Consider the following 22,180-nt stretch of genomic DNA (forward strand, 5'->3'; position numbering starts at 1 on the left):
CACACACACACACACATCATGTGAGTTGTTCCATCCATTGACTGTGTTTGGCCCCTGGCCCTGATCATCTCTCCCTCCAGTATATGAGCCTAACTTTCCCACTTAAACCCTGTGACATTTCATAGATCAGTAGCTACAGAAATATCATACAGTAAATGTGCTTATGGATTTCGAAATGCTGCATTGTGCAATATGGTTCATAGCAAAAGGTCCTCGAAATAAATGTATAATTTCAACTCTTAACCTCCCTGGGCAGTAGCTACAGAAATCTCATACAGTAAATGTGCTTATGGATTTCGAAATGCTGCATTGTGCAATATGGTTCATAGCAAAAGGTCCTCGAAATAAATGTATAATTTCAACTCTTAACCTCCCTGGGCACCCGGTCATACTCGATGAAACCATTTGCACCTTCCTTGCTCTTTAAATCTGCTCAGCCCCTCTCATCTCCAAGAGCTAAGGTCCAACTTCACATAAGTCAACGTAGTTTGTTGGGTAGTTTTCTGTAGACAAGGCATGGGGAGGCAGGGAGAGGTGCTGCAGGGGAGAGGGACGACTTGGCTTGCTTTGGAACGAGGAAGCCAGTAATTGTACTTCCCCTTGTCTTGTCAATAGGGGCATTATTCAATGTACTGTAGCTTTAACCACAAAAAAGAAAAACATATTTCCTCTAGAAGCATATTGTGAGATTTTAGTAAAAATCACACCTGTGTGAACCGAGTGGTTCAACTCCCCTCTCTCCTCCCCCCCCCCCCCCTCCTCTCTCTCTCTCTCTCATTAGCAGGCAACAGTGAAGCACTATCTCTTTCTCTCTGTTTCTGGCACAACAGCACCCCTACTGGTACTCAGTCATACTGGTGCTCATTAACACACGCATTAACGTCACATAGGTGAACACGGACATTGCTGTTCATTGGAGTGGTTGCACCACCCAAAAAGTGTTTTACCTACATTGTAATGACAAAGCGGGGCTGAGCTAAGCACTCTACTTCCCCTCGCTCTCTATCTCTCGGTGATGGACCGATTACACAGCACCCACACAACATGCCCAGCACGGAAAACACATGGTCAGAGGCCAAAGACACATCGCCCATCGTTCAAAATGTAGGGTTTGTGTGTGTGTCTCACTCGGACACACAATATTTACGGCGAAAGAACACAGACACATGGCGTTATGACGTGAGCGCACCACAGGCGCGCAAGCTTCTAGCGAGTCACATTCCCACCGTTTTCTGAAAGAGTAATGATATGTGAACCATTTCCTTTGAAGACAGAGGTAGAGCAACAGGGTTCCATTAATGAAGCATTATGAAACAAAGACCACAAAGGGGTGACTTGCAATCTTGCATGCGATTCTGGTCACAGGATATTATTGACACGCCAGGGTTCCAACAATGGAATATAAGGAAGACAACAAACAGCTCGGTCAGAGAACCTACTCCTACTGTGTTAGTGAAATAGCCTCATAGGCAAGACTAGTTAGTCTCCTTACGTCACAAAATCAGGAATCCCCACCAGCCAAAAAACAATCATCAAATTAAATCAATTCAACCATTGTATTATATATGAGTCTGGTTTAAGTTTCCATACAAAATAAACTACAGTTGAGAGGTTGGTCAGTATTTATGTAATGGCTTTAAATTAATGTTTTAGAACTGATTATAATTTTACACAGAAATTCAAAAATTACACCAACACTAAAAACAAAAACATTACTAAACGGAAAAAAGAAATCAAGGCAGGATTGATACTTTATATAAACCTTTGCCAACGTTATGAAGCATTGGTTTTATGTACAGTAAGGATGTTTTGCTAAAAGCAAATAAGGTGAAAAGTTGGACATATTGTTACAGTAATAAAGGCACAACGTCCACGTTTACATACTTTGATCAGATTTAAATTCTCATTCCAAAACACTTTGTATGCATTTCAGTTCCGACCAAAATTAATTTGCTAAAATCTCAACAAGGCAAGTTGAACCGTGTTTGGCGTTGTATGCACCGTCTGGTGGCCAGAGCAACATGGACACAGACAATCATTATGATAGCTTTTTGCGGCTTGACAACTAATCTGCCTACAGAGACGTTATCACTAGAGATAAATTCAGGTCAAGATTGTGGCATTCCTAGATTTTGTTATGGCATCATCAAATAACTGAGCATGCAAACAAAATATTTAAGCCACTTCTTATCATAATGTGGTCATTGTGTGCCCTGGCCTCAAGAGATATGGTCCTTAGTCAAGAGTTATAATGGAACCAAGTTCTCCCTGCTGTGCCTCATTTCAGTGCACTGGAAGGCACAAGGTACAAAACATAACCGTCCTTTTGAGTTGCAACCTGTAAATTATGTCATAACGACATGCATTATGAAAAATAAAAACAGTTATATTACATGAGAAAGATTATTATTTTTTGCCTCATACGTATACCTAAATTATGAGTCCTGTTCTCAAAATGACAATGATCATCACATGAATACAGTAAAACATTTGACAGCCACCAATTTTCTCAGCTGTTTGCTTGAAGGCCACTTGAGGTTAATGGCACACAATATAGTTTTAGCAAGGATAGATCTTCCAGATGTGTAACCATTATCTCTAGCTAATAATAATTTGCATCATAAACATTAAACAATCACTACCACATTTACGTGTATAGAAGATTGAGTTGGAGGTCCATTTAACCACTAAATCCTTATTTTTGGGCTATTCAAGGATACCTGATCTACAAGCTCAATGTGTCGCTAGCTTGTAGATCTATTGTTTAAAAGTTTGACAATTTTTTATTTGATTTTGTTCACCTACTGTATAATGACAAGAATAGGGACACCAGTGTTTATGGTTAAATGCTGCCTCATCATTCTGTCTTCCATGCTTCAAAAACTCAAGCAGAAAGGCCAAATACATCAACACTAGTATTCGAGGAGAGGTTTGGCATTTGATTTCTCTTTGATTTCGCCGCTATATCTGGTGGGGCTCAGCCCCACCAGCACACACACACACACACACACACACACACACACACACAGCCTGTGTGGTGGTGAGAAGACCACCGTGACTCTTGTCCTATTGACCACAGTGAAGTGAAGAAGGGGTATAAACTTTTAAGGGAGTCTTTTCCCAATCAAATAAAGGTTGCAAAATGTGTATCTTCAGAACAGTTCTTGAAAGAACCACAGTTAAGACGGTGCAGTAACCAAAATAAAAACAACAAAAAGGTATAAACAAAGCAACAACAAATAAACGTCGGCTAGAAGGCTCAGGGTCAGACTGTTGCTTGGTGCAGCAACGTTCAGACATGTTATTGCGTCAGTTCTGTTGAATTGAGAGGGAAAAGGTATACAGTGAAAATGACATCCACCTGTATTCCGCCTCTTCTCAGTTCCAAAACGTCCATCCCGATTCAAAAACGCTTCGCAAGGCGTGACGACAAAATTGTCATTGCACAGTGAGGGACACAGCAAAAATGCATTGGTCATCTACACATAAAAAATAAGGATGTGACCATTAATAAAATAAAGAATATTTGTTGAGAGTTTAAGGATGAAAATGAGCAATACGTCCAGCTGTTCCCCTTGTTTTCCTAATAATTGCCGTCTCATGTCATGTCACACATCCTCTTTGAGGTTCATTCTTCTCAGTGCGTTCATCTTCTCATCTTAGGTGCACCACAACAGTAAAGGCTGGGCGATGTGTGGTACCGGAGAGCCCAGAAACGCAAAGAACAACTCACAAGCTGCTGTGGCACTGTGGCTAGAAGGCCATCTCTCCTGTTGTTCAGTATGGCAGAGGAGGTTGTCTCCTAGTGGTGAGAGCACTGGAGGTCAGTGACACGCTGGCGTAAATGTGCCATGAATTCAAACATGGTGGCAGCCAGAGTCTGGTGGATGAGGTAGCGAGGCAGTCTGCCCTGATGGACGGGAGGAAATAGGTACGGTTAGTGTTAAAAGTCCTCTACACAGAATGCTGGATATAGTGTCATCCTGACGAGTGTGTGGGCCATTGTTAACCGTGTGTAATTGTGCAAGTTACCATGTAAGCTGGTGCATTTCACATGATGTATATATTTATTAATCTTTATATTATATTGATAAAATCAACTTATTTTATTTTTTCTTTGTGTGGAAAAGGGAATGCCGACTATCAATGCTGACTCAAAAGGAAAAGGCAGTTTAGGGCTCACCTTCAGGTCTGTGTTGAGGACCCAGATGAACGTACACACAGATGGGTTGCTGCTGGACTTGAGGACCACAAATCCTCCGGGTCCGTTCTCTCCCCTGGGGAGGAGAGGGAGGGTTCAGTTCACACAGAACGAAAGGGCAGAAACGTTGCAAGGAATACACTGACTTATAAAAAAGGAAGAAAACAATCTGACCATTGTTGTGTTTTGAATGCCAAAGAGGCAATAGACGAGCCTAGGAACCAGACTGCTTGCTACACTCAGCATTTTCTTTTTCCTCACTTCGCTTCACAGCCAGGAAAGCCTCCTCTCTCCATGCCCAAACCGGAGAAAACGGCCTGCGGCTTGTGATTGGTCTGTGGGGGGGGGGGGGGGGGGGGGCAGTGTTGTCCTATGTAATTTGTAAAACTCAACTTTCTGACTTGCCAACGTAATGGAAATAGGACCCTGGCCAGACTGAGTAGCAATGTAAGAAATAGACGATCGTAGCGAATCAGGCTAGATTCCAGGCAAGCAATAGACAGCACAAGGCATGGTCTGACCTGACGTAACGACTGTGTGGAGGCTTGGCATCGTGGTCTGTTGCCATGCCTGCAGAGATGTAGCGGTCTCGCTTGCGCTCCACCCGCCGCACATTAACAAAATCCCTGTTGAAGGAGTGAAAAGAGAAAATATGAAGATTTGGAACAATGTTACAGAAACCCAGGGCAACTTTGCGGTTTGATGAATAGATTGAGCTGCCTTTGATTCATTTAGCGCCCTCTATTGGATTTTTATAATTCTGTGTGACATACAGCCTCATTACTAGTTTCAGACTCGTCGATGAAAGAATATTCTGCATGCTACAGTACCTTCTTCTCATGCAATTAAAATGCTTATTGTCTCCACCAGGCCGAAGGCATGGGGGGAGAGTATGTTTTGCACTCCGTCCGTCCGTCCGTCCGTCCGTGTGTGTGTCCGTGAGCAGCTAATCTCCGGCACCGTTAACCCGGTCGATGCCAAATTTTGCACACACACTCCCTGGATGCCAACGATGAACCTCTGCCCGAATATTTCCAGAACGGCCTGTTATAGCGCCACCAGGAGGCCGCTTTGGCACCGTTAACCCGGTCGATGCCAAATTTTGCACACACACTCCCTGGATGCCAACGATGAACCTCTGCCCCAAAATTTCCAGAACGGCCTGTTATAGCGCCACCAGGAGGCCGCTTTGTGCAAAAGAAGTTTTTGCACAGTACAGCTACAGATTTTGTCCAAACATCGCGCAAATTGGTACACAGTCTCTCTAGAGCCATTCAACGAAACGGGTCTTTCAGATTTCTCAGACTCCATCCTGATTGGTTAAGATTGGCTTCCAAAGTTCACAGGAGTGCTCAGTTTCAAACAAAATGCTGCAAATCATGAACACATCGCGTGATTTCTGTGAAATTGTGCACGCACATTCCCACTAGGCCGAGGAAGAAATGCCACATAAACAATTTCAACTCAGCCTCAAGGTGGCGCTATAACTGGCCGAAAAGTGTTTTTACCTCTAACTGCACGGATCTGTGGATAACTTTGTATGCAAACTCCCTAGAGGCCATAACATGCCATTTGTATAATGCATGCCATTCATCTTTATTACTAAGCATTATTAATATACTGTTAGATGTTATATTATTTACTTTTGTTGCCCTTTTATCCAACCACCAGATGAAGGCAAGCTGCAATGTCCTACATTCCTATCCTGGTGGAGACCTGTGCCCAGAAGGGCACTTTTTCTAGTTATGGACAATGTTTTAGCCCAAGGATCTTCACCTTCTCTAAAGCACTGGTTTTCAACCAATGGTCCTTGAGGAGTTGGTAACCAAATGGACCCTTAAAGATCTTGAACTCTTGAGTGCAAAGTTAATTCATTTTACACTCCCAAAGTTACATTGTTCAAATTAAACATCTGCATTACATAATTTAGAAGTCATGTGAGATTCCAGTCTATAAACTGACCAATTCCCCATCAGGAATAGCTACAAAATGTATACTGGTATTTGTTTTCCAGTATTGGGAAGATAAAATGGGTTCCTTGTATCATGGGTATCTATCATGTGTATTTAAAAGCCCTACAGTTGAAAACGGCAATGTTGAATAAAGCACTGGTTGGTCATGCAGTCAGGCTTGTTTTATTTGTAATATACAGTTGGAATATATACCGTACCTTGCAGACACAACTCCCCCCGCTGCCCCAGAGGAGACGTCGTAGGAAATCATGGTGTTGTCATCAACCCTCTGAAGGATCTGAAGAGAGGAACACCATTATTAGGCTTTTTCTTTTCTTTTTTACAGCAGGATACAACCTGAACAATGAGAATGTTTGACAACATTAACCAAGGCATTCCTATGTTGGGCATGTCATTACATGCTTATTTATACTTGTCATGTACTGCAGGGACCACGAAGCAACAAATAGAAAATCTGCAAGCTTGAATTGCATTGTGAGCTGTCATTTCTGTCATGTGACAGTGTTATAACTTTACAGACAATGTCGAAAGTTGCATGCTCAAGCAAACACTGTTGCTCGTCAGTTCAGTCATTGTTCTATTAAAGTGAAAGTGTCATTGTTTAAGGCATATTGCACACCTCTTTATACTGCTCACCTGGGTCATGTTATAAAAAATATAGCATGCACAGGTTTAGGGCTGTCGCGGTTACATAATTTAAACTGCGGTGCGATAAAGTGGCTCAGAAGCGCGATATGCAATACTGTGCGATATAGTTCTCATGCCCCCTTTAAAGTTTAAAATTAATGAAAAAATACATTATTAATAAACGAAAGTTACACTAAGCTTTACTTTACTATGTTGCTTTATAAATGGCAGAGACGACAATATTTATTTAAAATTAATCTTCAATTGGTCCTGATCTTCATTAATTTAATATATTAATTTAATATATTAAATTAATGGTGTAAAACCGAAAGCAGTAATGAAAATGGAACACCCCATCAACTGCCTATATATAACCCGCAACGGCTTCAGAGAGGAACGCAAATTGATAATTGTTCTGTTTGCTGCTTGTTATTATGATAGTTGCTCCGTGAGTTTGGAAGTAAAGAGCTTGTGAATCAGCAGACCCTGAATGACATAGCTTAACACAACTCTTCTTTACTTCCAAACTCACGGAGCAACTATATCAGCCTAATAACAAGCAGCAAACAGAACAGTAACGATATTCCCTGCTTCACGGAAAACTCTCGGATGGTGCACTTATAGCACAAATAGCCTACAGCCCTACACATGTTGCATGCGATTTTAGAAAGTAGAAGGAATCTAGCCTGGTTTTCACGCCACCAGACGAGGATCATCATTGGTAAATAATTCCTTCTGTAGATAGCGAGTGAGTTTGGTTTCTGCTCGAACTCTCTTGGGCACAATCAGTGCAGGAGCATCGCTCATTGATCTCAGCAGAGGTCTCTAACCAAGAGTCCTTTTTTTGGCTGGATGTGCCACTGGCATTGTTGGCTCCGCGTTCGCTGCGTCTGCGATGGCCGCTGCAGGGCGTCCATCGGCCCACTGTCAGGGATCCTGCGGTTTATTGCGCCTGTGCGGTTTTTCTGCCCCCTTGCGGTTTCAACTTGTAATAGCGCGATATGCGATAAATGCGATAATTGCGACAGCCCTACACAGGTTGCAAGTTGCATAATAATGATGCAATGAGAATACTCCCACCCAGAGGGGGCAGTGCTAGCCAATTGTTTGTCACTGCTGGAGTGAGGACTTTTAGCAAGTAATGTTCCAAGTTTAGGCTATGTATCTATATATATCATTGTGGCGCTCTCAAGCCCCTCAGTGAGCTGTTCACACTATACATCAAGACTAAGAGTACACTGGCTAAAATGCCTGTGTTCTGCCAGTGGGTTAAGTTGTATTTATTTTACACATTTTATGACTTATATATGTGTATTATATATGTATCCCTTGGTATGTTTCTCTTTGGCCCCGAGTCCGCTATTAAAGTTTGAATTGAAATTATACAACAAAGTATAAATGAGGCTCAATAATCAATCAATGAAAGCAATAAAAGCAGAGGGGTTCTGTTACCTGGCAGACTGTAACCGTTTTGTTCCACTGGACCATCTTCTCTGGCTGTAACATTACCTCCTGGTACACGAGCTCAGCACGGCACTGAACAAGAGCCTGAGGAAAGCCAAATTAAGACAATAAAGCACAAACACTTCAGCTAAAGCACAAGTAAAGGTGCAGCCACATTGTACAGAGCAGAGCACCAAACAATCGGTATTGGAAAATAAGATTGCTAAATGCTGTCATATAGTAATCCCAATCCTGACCATTGTAGATCAGGTGAGTAATTATAATGAACATGCTGTTGATACTCATCTGAACACAACAGATGTTTAGATTAGTACATACAGAGTTTATGACTCTAAGATTTTTTTTAACAATTTGTGTACTTGCTTTTGATGACAATGGAATCCTGTAAAAAGTGTACAAATAGAGCCAAATGAACCCATAAGAGTTAAATGAACACTGAGGATATGTATGCAGTTGTGTACCTTGAGAATAAAGGTTTTTCCATGGAAGGGGATTTCCAGAGTGTACACACAGTCTCCCATGTCCTGCCACAAGAAACATTTTATTAGCCTTATAAAATATGTCACTTCCTTACTCCTTATGAAACAGGATCCAATTGATTTCGGTGTCATTATATAAAATGAAATGGAAATTCTTTCACTGACAAGTGGCTGTTTATATAAGCAGGTTTCTTAATCAGAATTATGGTAATGGAACATTCAGACTCACGTTGTTCTTTTCAAATTTCCAGTTGTCTTCCTGGGCTAGGATCTGTTCCACCACAGACATGGCCTCACGACCCTGTCTCACATACTCTTTCTCCTGGGGAGGGAGACAGAGTGTGGTGGTGAGATGAAGAACTACCTAATCAACACCAGCCGGAGACCAGAGCTGGGACACAGAATGAGCATACCGTACCTGTGCAGTGACTGCCCTGCGCCCAAGGCCCTCTTCATCAAGATCTTCCTCTGAGCCTGTAGAAAGAGGGTAGCTGTATTGTTAAAGAGTATAGAATAAGGATGTAGAGCAGGGGTAGGCAACCAACTATCTATATATATATATATATATATATATATATATATATATATATATATATATATAATTTATTTAAGCAGAGCAGCGTACCTATGGGGGGGGGGGGGGGGGAGAGTGGGAGAGTACAAGTTTTGCTTTTCGTTGTCACCGAGTACCGTGTTTACATTGGCTGTTTGCCGAGCGCAGCGAGCACTCACTGCCGACGATGCGTTCACGCCACGGATCACAACAAACTAAAGGGTGGCAACAAAGACACTAATAAACACGCCAAAAAATGGTGCAATCGTGGCAATCAAACTACAAAAGTGTGGAAGACAAGGAGAATACTTGGACCAGCAGCAGCTGCACGTACACTGAAGTGGATGTCTCGGTATCAGAACGACCTACAGCACTATTGTACCAGGAGCGCCAGTGAAATGAAATGACACCCAAGCTGGTGGTGTGGTCCCCGTCCCAGCACAAATTGGTGCCGTTCAAATGGAAAAAACCCTACCAGTTAATGTGACGCGGAAACTGGGGTTCAACATGTTTGTTGGCTGTGTGGAACTGTAGAAAAATATATTATTCTTATATATTTGCATATTAATTAGAATTAATTTGCCTCCTGTGTGAATAGCATGGGTTAGGTCAGGTGTACGCTACTGTATTTTAACCTAAGTCATAATGGTGGTACGTGTCAAACGGTTCTCGCGTTACGTGGATTCACGGGGCCCTAATCCATCTCTCCACAGTGGTTGGTTACCTGCGAGGGATTCCGGCGGGGAGTAGAACTGTCCATCTGACACAGCACGGGGGTATATCATGGGAGCACGCTCGCATGCCGAATTCACAGCTGCTAGGTAGGCTGAGGGACAGACAAGACTTTATACAAGTCACCAATATAATTGACCAATATTATTTTTAGTTATAACTAGAACAAAAAGTTTCCCACTCACCTCTCTCATCATCTGCCTCCTGAGTGAGCACTTTGAAGTCAAGAAACCATGTTTCCAGCCATGCCACAACAAATGACGTAATGGGCAGCACATAGCCAAAGGCATTATTCTGGGAAAGGAGCTATATAAGAAAGTAAATGACGTGAGCCTAAGACTGGATTGTACACGCATGTACAAGACATTACACATTGACTTGCTTGACAATTGACAATTTATTATTGAATGAAGGCACCATATCACTTCTTTATTTGGGACACGTCATAATCATTTTGTTGAAGGACTAACTGTATCACTTCCCCATTGTTGATCATATAAAAAGTTACCAAAGCTGTGAGACTTTTTGACATTACTCATCTTTAGCAGCTCTTGTATCAAGTTCCCCATAATAAGTCAACACTAGTTTTCAGCCCATTATAAATGAAATATTGGTGGAAATGAAGTAAAAAATGTGCAGTGGCTCATGATTCACTGAACCATACTCCAACGCTAAGATTCAAAACAGCAGTAGGGAGACACTCACATTAGATCGGATGACCTTCACAACGAGGAAGACATTAGTCACTAGAGTGGTGATCTGTGGAAGGAGTAAAGAGGTCCCATGTTAGGGTCTCCAGTATCATTCTCGTCTATCACCCAAATAAGAGCTTTAACTGTGTCTTTCTGAGCGAGCTCTCTTACCGCAATGACCCACCAATGCCTCAGACGTAGAGCAGCATAAGCCACTTGCAGGCAGAGGAACCGAAACACAGCAAGCAACTGTTATGAAACAAAAGCAGAATGATAAAATGACTTCTTTATCTAATCATGTGAGCATGAGTTGTTTTTCTTTTGCATTCTGTTTTCCTTTGTGTCTAGGAATGCAGACAAATGAACAACAACGTATCCAAGTTGCCTAGTGGTGCAAGCGGAAAACAAACAAAAACTTATTTTCTATGCAAGGTTGAGGGTGTTCTGGTGGGCCCAGAGATTATGGCCAAATACCGACGTGCCTGACATCCACCTAGAGTATACTGATTACTGATATCAAAATGTTATTTAAAAATACTTGTCATGGATGAAGTAAATCTCACAATAAAATAATCAGGCAGATGAAAGTTAGGGATGCTCAGTCAGACTAGAAAGAAGTCATCGGATCTGAAGTTCGGCACTGGTGTACAAACAAACCAAACCAACACCTTCACTTCTAAACTTACAAAGATGTCAAAAAAGGAAGACTTGAAGTCGTATTGGACCACCTCTATCTGCAGGTTGTCCCAGATGGTGTTGTAGCTCTGGAAAGGCAAAAGAGCAGAGTGGACCATTGATCTGTTGTGTGGCAACAGTAGGTAGGGGTGTCAGAATAAGAAATAGAAAATGACAGTTGACGGTTATAATTAATAGTTTTTCTCCTTAGCTCTATATTGACGATACAAAAAAGGGGGGACTAACACATGCATCTCCATGTTCACTTACATTCAGCTCAATAATCCACAGAAGTGCGATGAAGAGGAGGTCGAATGTGACAAAGAGACAGAATGTGCGACGGACGTCAGAGATGGCCTTGCGTTCCCCAGGGGCCACACACAGGTAAGGGGAGGGAATGGATAGAGACGTTGAGTAGGACGCATTGAGGGAAGCGATGGCAGGAAGGCTTCCCCCTAACTCCCCGTAGCCTCCACCCGGCATTGCTGCGGCGAGATAGGGTACTCCACCTAGCACAATAAATGGTGCATTTATATAGCGCCTTTATCCAAGACGCTTTACATAGATTGTACATTACATTCACCCAAATCAAACACACACACACATTCATACACCGATGGCAGAGGAAACCATGCAAGGCACCAACCTGCTCATAGGGAGCAATTAGGGGTTCAGTGTCTTGCTCAAGGAGACTTCGACACGAACACATGGGGAGCCCGGAATAGAACTGGTAACCTTCCTGTTCCCAACCAGCAACTCTGAGCCACTGCCGCCACACAATGGAAGGCTCTGACTTAGCAGGGTTCAAGCACCAGCCAAGAGTACGGGGGACTACCTTTACATTTTGTATACGTTGTTCATGTTCACTGTTCGGGAAATAGATAAAAAGAAACGCCATAACTCTGCCCGCACGGCTAGGGTAGCGGTCCGCAGGGGGTGCATACTTTGGTTACACATACCAACAGTCCTACAGTCATTAGTCAGACAAACCCGTGCTGAGGGTTACAAATCACCCGTGCTACGGGTTAAAAATCACCCATGTCTCCCGACATGCGTGGTGGGTTCTTCAAACTAATCCATGCTGCAGGTTATAAAATCACCCGTGGCTTCCTGTGAGGCTAGGATAAGGTTAGGGATTGGGTGTTTGACTCATGGTGTGTCTGACTGTTGGTATCATGTCTAACGTACCAAAAACAATTGACATGCATGCGGCACGTGTACACACGCGTATACACACTAGAATGTGTCCCCCTCGATTCAAGACGCACCAAACCAAGTACCCAAATCATCTAGTGGTTACTTGACGATGTGTCAAGTACCGAACTACTCATCAAATGGCTACTTTGCATAACGATAAAAAGCAACACATCCAGTATTGCTTCCGTGGTGTTCTGTTTGCACAACAATGCCTCCTCCTCCATCGAAGAAGAGGAGATTCGTCTAAAGCAAACGTTTTAGTTTCGCTACTACAAGAAGTTGTCTGATTATTTTACCGGTAAGTCTACTTTTGCGTTTGTGTGTCTAGAACTCTCATACACTACTAGGCTATCAGCTGTTCTGTGTGCACATGTACTGTACTGTAGGTGCTTGCACGTACATGTACTACATGTGTGCAGTTTCGCTACTGCAAGAAGTCATCTGATTATTTAACCGGTAAGTCTACTTTTGAGTTTGTGTGTCTAGAACTCTCATACACTACTAGGCTATCAGCTGTGCGCACAAGTACTGTAGGTGCTCGCACGTGCATGTACTACGAGTGTGCATGTGTTGCGGGTTCGATTCCCGATCCCAACGACCTTTGCTGCGTGTCACTCCCGCCTAATTCTAAATGACAGAGCGGTTGCGCAAAGACCCGCCCGGCAGCACTGTTTAATGCAATTTATTTGTGCCAGTTATAAGTATTTTTTGTTGAATTACTCATGACAAAGTTGTAAAAGTCAACAGTATGTATATCCATAAAATAAGCAAGCAGCATGCGCAGACAATACACTAGTTCTTTCAATCACTTTATTATTATTAGGCCTATTATTATTATATTATATTTTCACAATCTGATGCACAGATAAGCCGGCAGATACTGTACAACTTTGTCATCAAAACAACAAAAAATACTTGAATACTTAACTCGCATAAATAAATTGCATTAAACAATGCTGCCGGGCAGGTCTTTGCGCAACCGCTCCGTCATTTTGATACACGCGTCACTCCCCATCTCTCTCTCCCCATTTCCTGTCAGTCTACTACTATCAATAAAGGCTGGCAGTGAACAGGTAGACAAAAGAGGAACGGGCGCACACCAGTATTGGTGAGGTGCTGGCCTAAGGCAGTAAACGAGTAAAACTGAGAATGGCAGTGAACAGGGACATAATTTAAGTGTGAGATCTTCCTTTTCCTAGCTGGTGCACGATCATCACATAGCTTTGTTTGCTGTCAATGGAGTTTGAGCGTTACTTCCAAGTTCCGAACCACTAAAGTCAGAGGAAATGTAAACGTTTTAAATGAAGAAGGAACAAACCAGGGATTTCTTTTGTTCTGTACAAGTTACAACAATTTACAATTACAAAATAGTCATAAGAATAGAGAAGGAAAGAAACAGAACAACAATATACAATAAAATCTCCCCATTATGCAAGTATAAAGACAGTCAGATTCTACAGTATATTAATGCTTGACACCGACTTGTGAGTCCCCAGTTCGACTCCAGGGCCAGCCTGACCTTTTGCTGCATGTCACTCCACTGCTCTCTCCACCATCATTATCAATAAAGGTCAACATATTTCCTAAGATATTTCAATTGATGGCAGTCTGCTCATTTAGAATTCAAAGTTACTGAGCTTGCTTGACCTTTGTCTAGTGCATGTTGTGTATTTTGCATTTTGAAGGACCATTTCCAATTTGATAAGATACACAGGTTTAACCATTGGACTCATGGATCGATGTAGCCCTGGACCAGGGCTAGACTCGATGCTGAGTGATTTACCTCTATTTGGTTTAGATTATCTCATTGGAATCGTACTTATCGTAGTGTGCTGCTATAGTGGAGAAGTAGTAATACCCGGTCCCTCATTCACCAGTTTCAACTGTATCTGTCAACAACAACAACATTGATCAGCTGTCCGACTCAGAACATTAGATCGTCACAATTCTTCTGACAGGGCAACTTCCCACAGTTACCTCTCACCCATCGCCTCCTCTAGCCTAAAATGTGGACCTTTGGTTACCTTTTCTGTATTTGGGACGTTGGACGTCCCAAATAAAGAAAGTTTAGCAATAAGGGTCCCGAAAGGAAGGGGCTAGGACTTTGGGAATCCCACAGTCAGGCAGTAGTAAATAACTTGAACACCTTGTCCCTCACAAGCAACTTTAGTCTTTAACAAATCTCTAACATACTACGGACAACCAAGACGTTTACAAAGACAATCGCTGATTTGATTACGCTAATAAAGTTGGTTAACGGCAAATATAAAATATGGAAATGAAAAATGGTGTAAAAAAATAAAAGCAAGTCAGCCAGCTAGCAATATTGTTAGCTGTTCGTTAACGTTAACTCACCACTGTGTTAGCTAGCTGGCTAAACACGGTATCGTCTCACTCCTTGCTTTTGCTTGTGGGTTCTGGGTTGGTTGCCTTGCTACGACAGATGACGCGATAGCTTGATCATTGATTAATGAGTAAATAACTTCATCAGGGACAGCGCCAGCGGCACATAAACTAAACTCACCTGATTCAGCGAGCTACCAGTAGTGTCACAATGTGTTTGCGCACTAAGCGCAGCATCTAGCAGAAGCAGCAGCACGTCTTCCGGGATGGGATCATAGAAACGTCAGAGTCTACAAGACTACAACTCTACATAACGTTTTATGTTAGAAATGTTGATTGTTGTTGTTGAGTATGGGTCCCCAGCATTTAGAAACTGCCAGATGCTAACTTTCATTATGTTGAGCAATTTTCATCATTGGCATAATATGTGACCATAGCATTTACAACCAAGGCAAAACATATAGCTTTATGTATAGCATGTGACGTGTCAAACTAGGGGATTTTCATTATGCTGAATCCATTCCAAGCATTAGTTTTGCACAAAAAACACTCCTTGGGCTAAAACGGCCATAGCCGTCATCACAATTAAAATCATGACAAATGTGATGATGTCAGCACATTTGGGCTAGTGGCCATATGGGGCAGCGTCTAGTGAGCTAATCTAGTGAGCTAATTTAAGACTTCCGGTGGACGATCTCTTCAAAATAAGAGTACCCTCTAGAGTATTGAAAAAAAGTTTAATTTGCACATTAAAACTACAAATTAAGCATTTAAATGATGCTATATGATGCTATAAGACACACATTATGTTTCTGTGTAAGAATAAGTAATTAAATCCTTATAATAATAATAATAAAGTTATCTAAATGGATAAATGCTATTCACTGGAGTGCATGGACTTTATAAAGTGGACACTGGACAAAAGACGGCTCCGCAAGGCAACTATCTGGACATACCCACGCGTTCGGGGAGATGTCCTATACCACACCCCACTCTCCGCTAAGCGGGAGAGGTGTAAAATTCACAGTAGCAGACCTTCTACTGGGGTCAAGGCTGACAAAAAGTACCGTTTCCGGACCCAGAATGGACACTGGACAAAAGACGGCTCCGCGAGGCAACTATCTGGACATACCCACGCGTTCGGGGAGATGTCCTGTACCACACCCCACTCTCCGCTAAGCGGGAGAGGTGTAAAATTCACAGCAGCAGACCTTCTACTGTGGTCAACGCTGAAAAAAGTACCGTTTCCGGACCCATAATGGACACTGGACAAAGAGGCCTCCGCGAGGCAACTATCTGGACATACCCACACGTTCGGGGAGATGTCCTCTACCACACCACACTCTCCGCTAAGCGGGAGAGGTGTAAAATTCACAGCAGCAGACCTTCTACTGGGGTCAATGCTGACAAAAAGTACCGTTTCCGGACCCAGAATGGACACTGGACAAAGAGGCCTCCGCGAGGCAACTATCTGGACATACCCACACGTTCGGGGAGATGTCCTCTACCACACCACACTCTCCGCTAAGCGGGAGAGGTGTAAAATTCACAGCAGCAGACCTTCTACTGGGGTCAAGGCTGACAAAAAGTACCGTTTCCGGACCCAGAATGGACACTGGACAAAAGACGGCTCCGCGAGGCAACTATCTGGACATACCCACGCGTTCAGGGAGATGTCCTGTACCACACCCCACTCTCCGCTAAGCGGGAGAGGTGTAAAATTCACAGCAGCAGACCTTCTACTGGGGTCAATGCTGACAAAAAGTACCGTTTCCGGACCCAGAATGGACACTGGACAAAGAGGCCTCCGCGAGGCAACTATCTGGACATACCCACACGTTCGGGGAGATGTCCTCTACCACACCACACTCTCCGCTAAGCGGGAGAGGTGTAAAATTCACAGCAGCAGACCTTCTACTGGGGTCAAGGCTGACAAAAAGTACCGTTTCCGGACCCAGAATGGACACTGGACAAAAGACGGCTCCGCGAGGCAACTATCTGGACATACCCACGCGTTCGGGGAGATGTCCTGTACCACACCCCACTCTCCGCTAAGCGGGAGAGGTGTAAAATTCACAGCAGCAGACCTTCTACTGTGGTCAACGCTGAAAAAAGTACCGTTTCCGGACCCAGAATGGACACTGGACAAAGAGGCCTCCGCGAGGCAACTATCTGGACATACCCACGCGTTCGGGGAGATGTCCTCTACCACACCACACTCTCCGCTAAGCGGGAGAGGTGTAAAATTCACAGCAGCAGACCTTCTACTGGGGTCAATGCTGACAAAAAGTACCGTTTCCGGACCCAGAATGGACACTGGACAAAGAGGCCTCCGCGAGGCAACTATCTGGACATACCCACGTGTTCGGGGAGATGTCCTCTACCACACCCCACTCTCCGCTAAGAGAGAGAGGTGTAAAATTCACAGCAGCAGACCTTCTACTGGGGTCAACGCTCAAAAAAGTGCTGTGCCTTGGGGCATTGACGTGAAATCACTTTCTCTACGCAAGCTAAGTCAGGTCAAGGAGTTACCTCTAGCTTTGGAATGGGTGTCACTTGTGTGCGTTGATTGCATCTGTCTGTGCATTTATGCATTTGTTTGTCCTGACGAAACTTGATTATTTCTCGACTGTTTATTTTCTCGTATGACACGACATAGAAACTACTTGTGACTACTGTCTTTGTGTGCTGTCGAGCGGATGTTCTTTGCATCAGCTCAAAGGTATAGCCTGCTGTGTCATTCGATTCATTTGTCCAGATATGCCATTTATGATCTTTAAGGATGTACAATGACGCATATGGTGGCCTGTCGAAAAATACACACATACTGGTCAAAGCATACTCATTTTGGTGGTACAGACAGGATAAATTTAACGTTTTTGGAATTTTTGTGCCAGCTCTTAACAGGAGAAGTAAGGTCTGTGGGCTGTTAATTACTTCATATGTTGATAAGCTCTTTTCCTGCTGACATGTTTCACATTGTTCAGATTGAGCAGGTAATATTTGTGCAATAGTGTCTAAGATGCCTTTTTGTGACACGTCAAGTGGCTGCACTATGAATTGTGACATGTTCTTTGTAGATGGTAAGGCCTTGTCACCACATTGAGTACAACTATACAGACTAAGACTTTTCAGGCAAAGCAGGTCATCTCCAAGGAAAGGAGACCGAAGTGTGTATTCTACAAATCTATTTAATATGGTGCATACTTCTGTCCTAGAACATTTCTGAGACACTAATGACACTGATGTGTTGGCTAGATTGAATTTCTCAAGTTTCCGTCTAAATGTTGAGTCCTGCGCTGCTGCTTCTTCAAGCCGTGTGTGACATTTTTTGATAGCAGATGTCTGTTGTAGAAATGTTAGAATTGGTAATGGTATAGCTTCACACATATTGTCATTTAGACTTTCATTGCATAAAACCACATCATCATCATCTTCTTCCAAATTGTCCTCCGTTATTGTTCTGTTAATTGCTTTCAACTGTCCAGGCACAGAATGTACAGATGTCTGTATGTTTTGCTTGAACAACTGTGTGGACACCACACATACTCAACCAAACTACTAGTTTGTGTATAAAATCTAATGGGTCATTGTGCATTCCTAAGGCCAAGTAAGATGCTATTCACTAGTTGTTGAGTGACACCACAGATTGTTTTGCAATCAAATGTGTGACCTGGATTTTGAAAAAACGCTTGAATGAGAGCTGCTAAATTCCCCGGCATAGATGACAACTGAACCATCGAAGTAGGTGTCAATGGTTTCAATTTATCTTGTACTACTTGTAGATGCAGTATACCCACGCGTTCGGGGAGATGTCCTGTACCACACCCCACTCTCCGCTAAGTGGGAGAGGTGTAAAATTCACGGCAGCAGACCTTCTACTGAGGTCAACGCTCAAAAAAGTGCTGTGCCTTGGGGCATTGACAATTATTTAATTAACGAATTAAATAACCTTATTTTATTCTGAAGGCAACCGGATGTCTTAAATTAGCTAGCTCTCAGACAGGAAGTTCTAAATTAGCTCATAAGACGGAGCCAAATATCTGTCTGAGAGTGGAGCCTGCCTGGCAAATGACATGGGGGGTCCTTTTTGTGGGCTTGGCCGAAAGTGGGCGTTACCAAAAGGTGGGCGTGGCCATGGCCGCCAGAAGTCTGTCAGATTTTGACAGCTTCAAATTAGTGTTAAACATAATATAACCCAATTGACTCCAGTCCTCTCTGTTTAATATATCTATAATGAAACTATATAAACTATGCATATACCATGAAGTGCTATGACTACTAGCTCTGGTCCATAGCTCTAATGCGTTTCATTTAGAGCTATGTTACTCTAAACTTCCCCGCTCGCATGAATGCAGACCAGCCTCTACTCTTTGGCGTAAATAAAAAGAACGTTTTTGCTACACATAAAAACAAAGGCGAGTTGTGTCATTAGAAAGCCTACTTTGGTAATTGGTTCTAGTTCTAGTGAACAGAAATAATAAATAAATAGACTTGGTAACCTAACTGTAGGGAGTGCAAACACATTAAAGAACCTGGGGGTTATCATCTATGAAAAGGCAACACAATGAGCAGAAAATAAAAATGAACCATGTAAATACAACAAATTGAGCAGAGCACTGCAGGGAGTTGAACCCCATTCCGGTAAACCAGAAGTACCACAACCAGTGCCTTGGTTTTTGTTTTGTTTTACGAGGTCCATTCGTTGAAATGTAAATTTTGCATTGCAACGGTAAAGTAATTTCACAATTGACATTGTAGGCAATAATTAATAACGGTATGGCACCAGGCCAAAGCCATGGGGATAGAGTATGTTTTGCACTCTGAGTGAGTGTGTGTGTGTGTGTGTGTCCGTCAGTTTGTTAACAGCTAATCTCCAGCACCATTAACCCGGTCGATGCCAAATTTTGCACACACACTCCCTGGATGCCAACGATGAACCTCTGTCCCAAATTTTCCAGAACGGCCTGTATAGCACCACACATTTTTGTATGCCCTCCGAGACTATGGACTATAGCCTTTCGCTTTTCCGCGATTTAACCTTTTTTCAAATCGTGAACAATGATGAAGAATCGCGCACTATAGCATGCCACTTAATGACCTTGGGGTCATCAAGGTCATTGATATTGATCAATAACCTTGAGCAGTATAAATGACCTTCAATAAGACTAGTAAATGACCTTGACCAGTATAAATGACCTTGACAAGTACAAATGACCTTGACCAGTATAAATGACCGTGACCAGTATATGACTGACCAGTATAAATTACCTTCATGAGACTAGTAAATGACCTTGACCAGTATAAATGACCTTTAGAAGACTAGTAAATGATCTTCACCAGTATAAATGACCTTTAGAAGACTAGTAAATGATCTTCACCAGTATAAATGACCTTGACCAGTATGCGGTACGTGACCATGGACTATAGCCTTTTGCTTTTCCTTGATTTTCACCTTTAAAAAATCCTCAACAATGATGAAGAATCGCACACTATAGCGTGCCGCTCAATGACCTGAGACCATGGACCAATGAATGAAATACAACACATTGAGCAGGGCACTGCAGGGAGTTGAACCCCGTTCCGGTAAACCAGAAGTCCGACACCAGTGCCTTAGTTTTTGTGTTGTTGTTCATTTAAAGGTCCAGGTGTGCATACGCATGTGCCCCTGTGTGTGTAGGTGCATGTGTGCATGTGTGTGCACGCTTCAATGACCACTGTTGGACCCAATGGCGATCAAGGACCTCAGGGAGCCACCCATAATTCACAACGGTCACAGCGAACTCTGTTGCATCACAACTGGTGGCCAACAGTCGTAACCAACACCGCCACGACCCACAGGAGAATACCATCGCACAGTGGTATCAGACCAACCACAATCAGCCAGCCCTCAAACCAAACCCTTCGACCTAGAAGAACTCAAAACTGCAATGGGAAAGTTGAAACCCGGAAAAGCAGCAGGGATTGATGACATACTGGCAGAAATTATACAGCACCTGGAACCTAACGCAAAGACCTGGCTCGTGGGGATGCTGAACACATGCATGGCACAGAAAACCATCCCTTCTGTCTGGAGAAAAGCCAAAGTGGTTGCAATCCCCAAACCTGGCAAAGACCCATCATCCTCAAAGAGCTACCGACCCATTTCCCTCCTCTGCATCACCTACAAGAGAGGCTGCTACTCCAACGCCTCATACCACTCATAGACACCAAGCTGACTAAAGACCAAGCTGGTTTCCGTCCCGTCCTGTGCTGGACAGAGCTCAACCTCACCCAACACATTGAGGATGGGTTTGAGGGAAAACAAATAACTGGAGCAGCAACTGGAGGGCGAAGCAAGCACGCAGGCAGCTTGTGCCTGCCTGCGTGCCTGCCTGCCTTCCTCATGTGGAAGCTGCATAGTTGAGTTTGTGTGTGTGTTTCTTTTTCTGTCTTTCTTTCTTAGGACGAAGATCAAGGTAGACGCCGTTGGAAGGCTCAACACAAGCCGATGCCCCTAGAGATCCATCCCAAAGCTTCCCTCAGGGAGTCCAGCAAGCCAGCTAGCCAGCAAGCCCGCCCAGTCAGCCAACGCAGCCAGCCAGCTCCGCCAGTCAGCCAGTGTAGAAAGTCAGGCTGCCAAGCCAGCGCACATCAGCCCTTGCAGTCAACCATTGTAGCCATACCAGCCTTGCTCAGTCAGCTCAGCCAGGCCTCTCTCGAGGCCTGGCTCTCTGTCTGCCTGGCCCGGTCTGCCCCGCCCTGCCTTGCAGCAACAGAACCAGCCTTGCTGGCAAGCCAGCCAGCTCAGAATACGAGCTCAGCAAGCCAGCGCAGCTGGCAAGCACGCAGTTAGTCTAAACCAGTTTCAGACTGGCAGGCCAAGGCAGACAGACAGGAAGACCGAGGCGCCTAGGCAGGCAGACAGGCCAGGAAGGCAACAAAGTGCAGGCAGGGGGACTGTCCGGCCTAAGGCTGCGCTGCAAGGGTTGGAGCCTGGCCAGCTCCTGCTGGTCTAGACTGAGTGGCTGTGGCTGCACAGTAAGGCTGCGGTAACCTAGTCTGGGCTTGCTGCTGCACTGGCTTGCTCAGCTCGCATTCTGAGCTGGCTGGCTTTCCAGAAAGGCTGGTTCTGTTGCTGCAAGGCAGGGCAGGGCAGACCGGGCCAGGCAGACAGAGAGCCAGGCCTCAAGAGAGGCCTGGCTGAGCTGACTGAGCAAGGCTGGTATGGCTGCAATGGCTGACTGCAAGGGCTGATATGCTCT

General features: G+C 43.8%; 1 protein-coding gene across 4 annotated transcripts; it reads right to left on the reverse strand.

Annotated features, from left to right (window-relative positions):
* Window positions 1-1,542: 1,542 nt before the first annotated feature.
* On the reverse strand, window positions 1,543-15,243 carry stard3 (StAR related lipid transfer domain containing 3). 4 transcript variants are annotated; one of them, XM_083780039.1, is made up of 16 exons: window positions 15,118-15,159; window positions 14,949-15,023; window positions 11,667-11,905; window positions 11,408-11,485; window positions 10,893-10,970; window positions 10,735-10,788; window positions 10,215-10,335; window positions 10,022-10,123; window positions 9,163-9,218; window positions 8,974-9,066; window positions 8,727-8,789; window positions 8,254-8,349; window positions 6,372-6,451; window positions 4,723-4,827; window positions 4,184-4,277; window positions 1,543-3,910 (listed from the first exon to the last, which is right to left on the reverse strand). In XM_083780039.1, the coding sequence occupies exons 3-16, from the start codon at window positions 11,877-11,879 to the stop codon at window positions 3,803-3,805; spliced, it is 1,341 nt and encodes a 446-aa protein (XP_083636165.1). In that variant the 5' UTR covers window positions 11,880-11,905; window positions 14,949-15,023; window positions 15,118-15,159; the 3' UTR covers window positions 1,543-3,802. The 4 variants fall into 4 exon arrangements, with proteins under 4 accessions (XP_083636165.1, XP_083636166.1, XP_083636164.1 ...); XM_083780040.1 differs by lacking the exon at window positions 14,949-15,023 and having other exon boundaries at window positions 15,118-15,243; XM_083780038.1 differs by having other exon boundaries at window positions 14,949-15,193.
* Window positions 15,244-22,180: the final 6,937 nt, after the last annotated feature.

The sequence above is a fragment of the Protomyctophum parallelum genome (assembly GCF_964188405.1).
Source record: "Protomyctophum parallelum genome assembly, chromosome: 13".
Lineage (NCBI taxonomy): Eukaryota > Metazoa > Chordata > Actinopteri > Myctophiformes > Myctophidae > Protomyctophum > Protomyctophum parallelum.

Coding starts and splice junctions, on each gene's coding strand:
- stard3 (XM_083780040.1), bottom strand. CDS start 11,879: ATGCCGGGTGGAGGCTACGGGGAGTTAGGGGGAAGCCTTCCTGCCATC. Junction 10,789..10,892: donor GGCATTGGTGGGTCATTGCG/GTAAGAGAGCTC, acceptor CTCCTTCCACAG/ATCACCACTCTAGTGACTAA. Junction 4,828..6,371: donor GGGGGAGTTGTGTCTGCAAG/GTACGGTATATA, acceptor CTCCTTCAACAG/GGATTTTGTTAATGTGCGGC.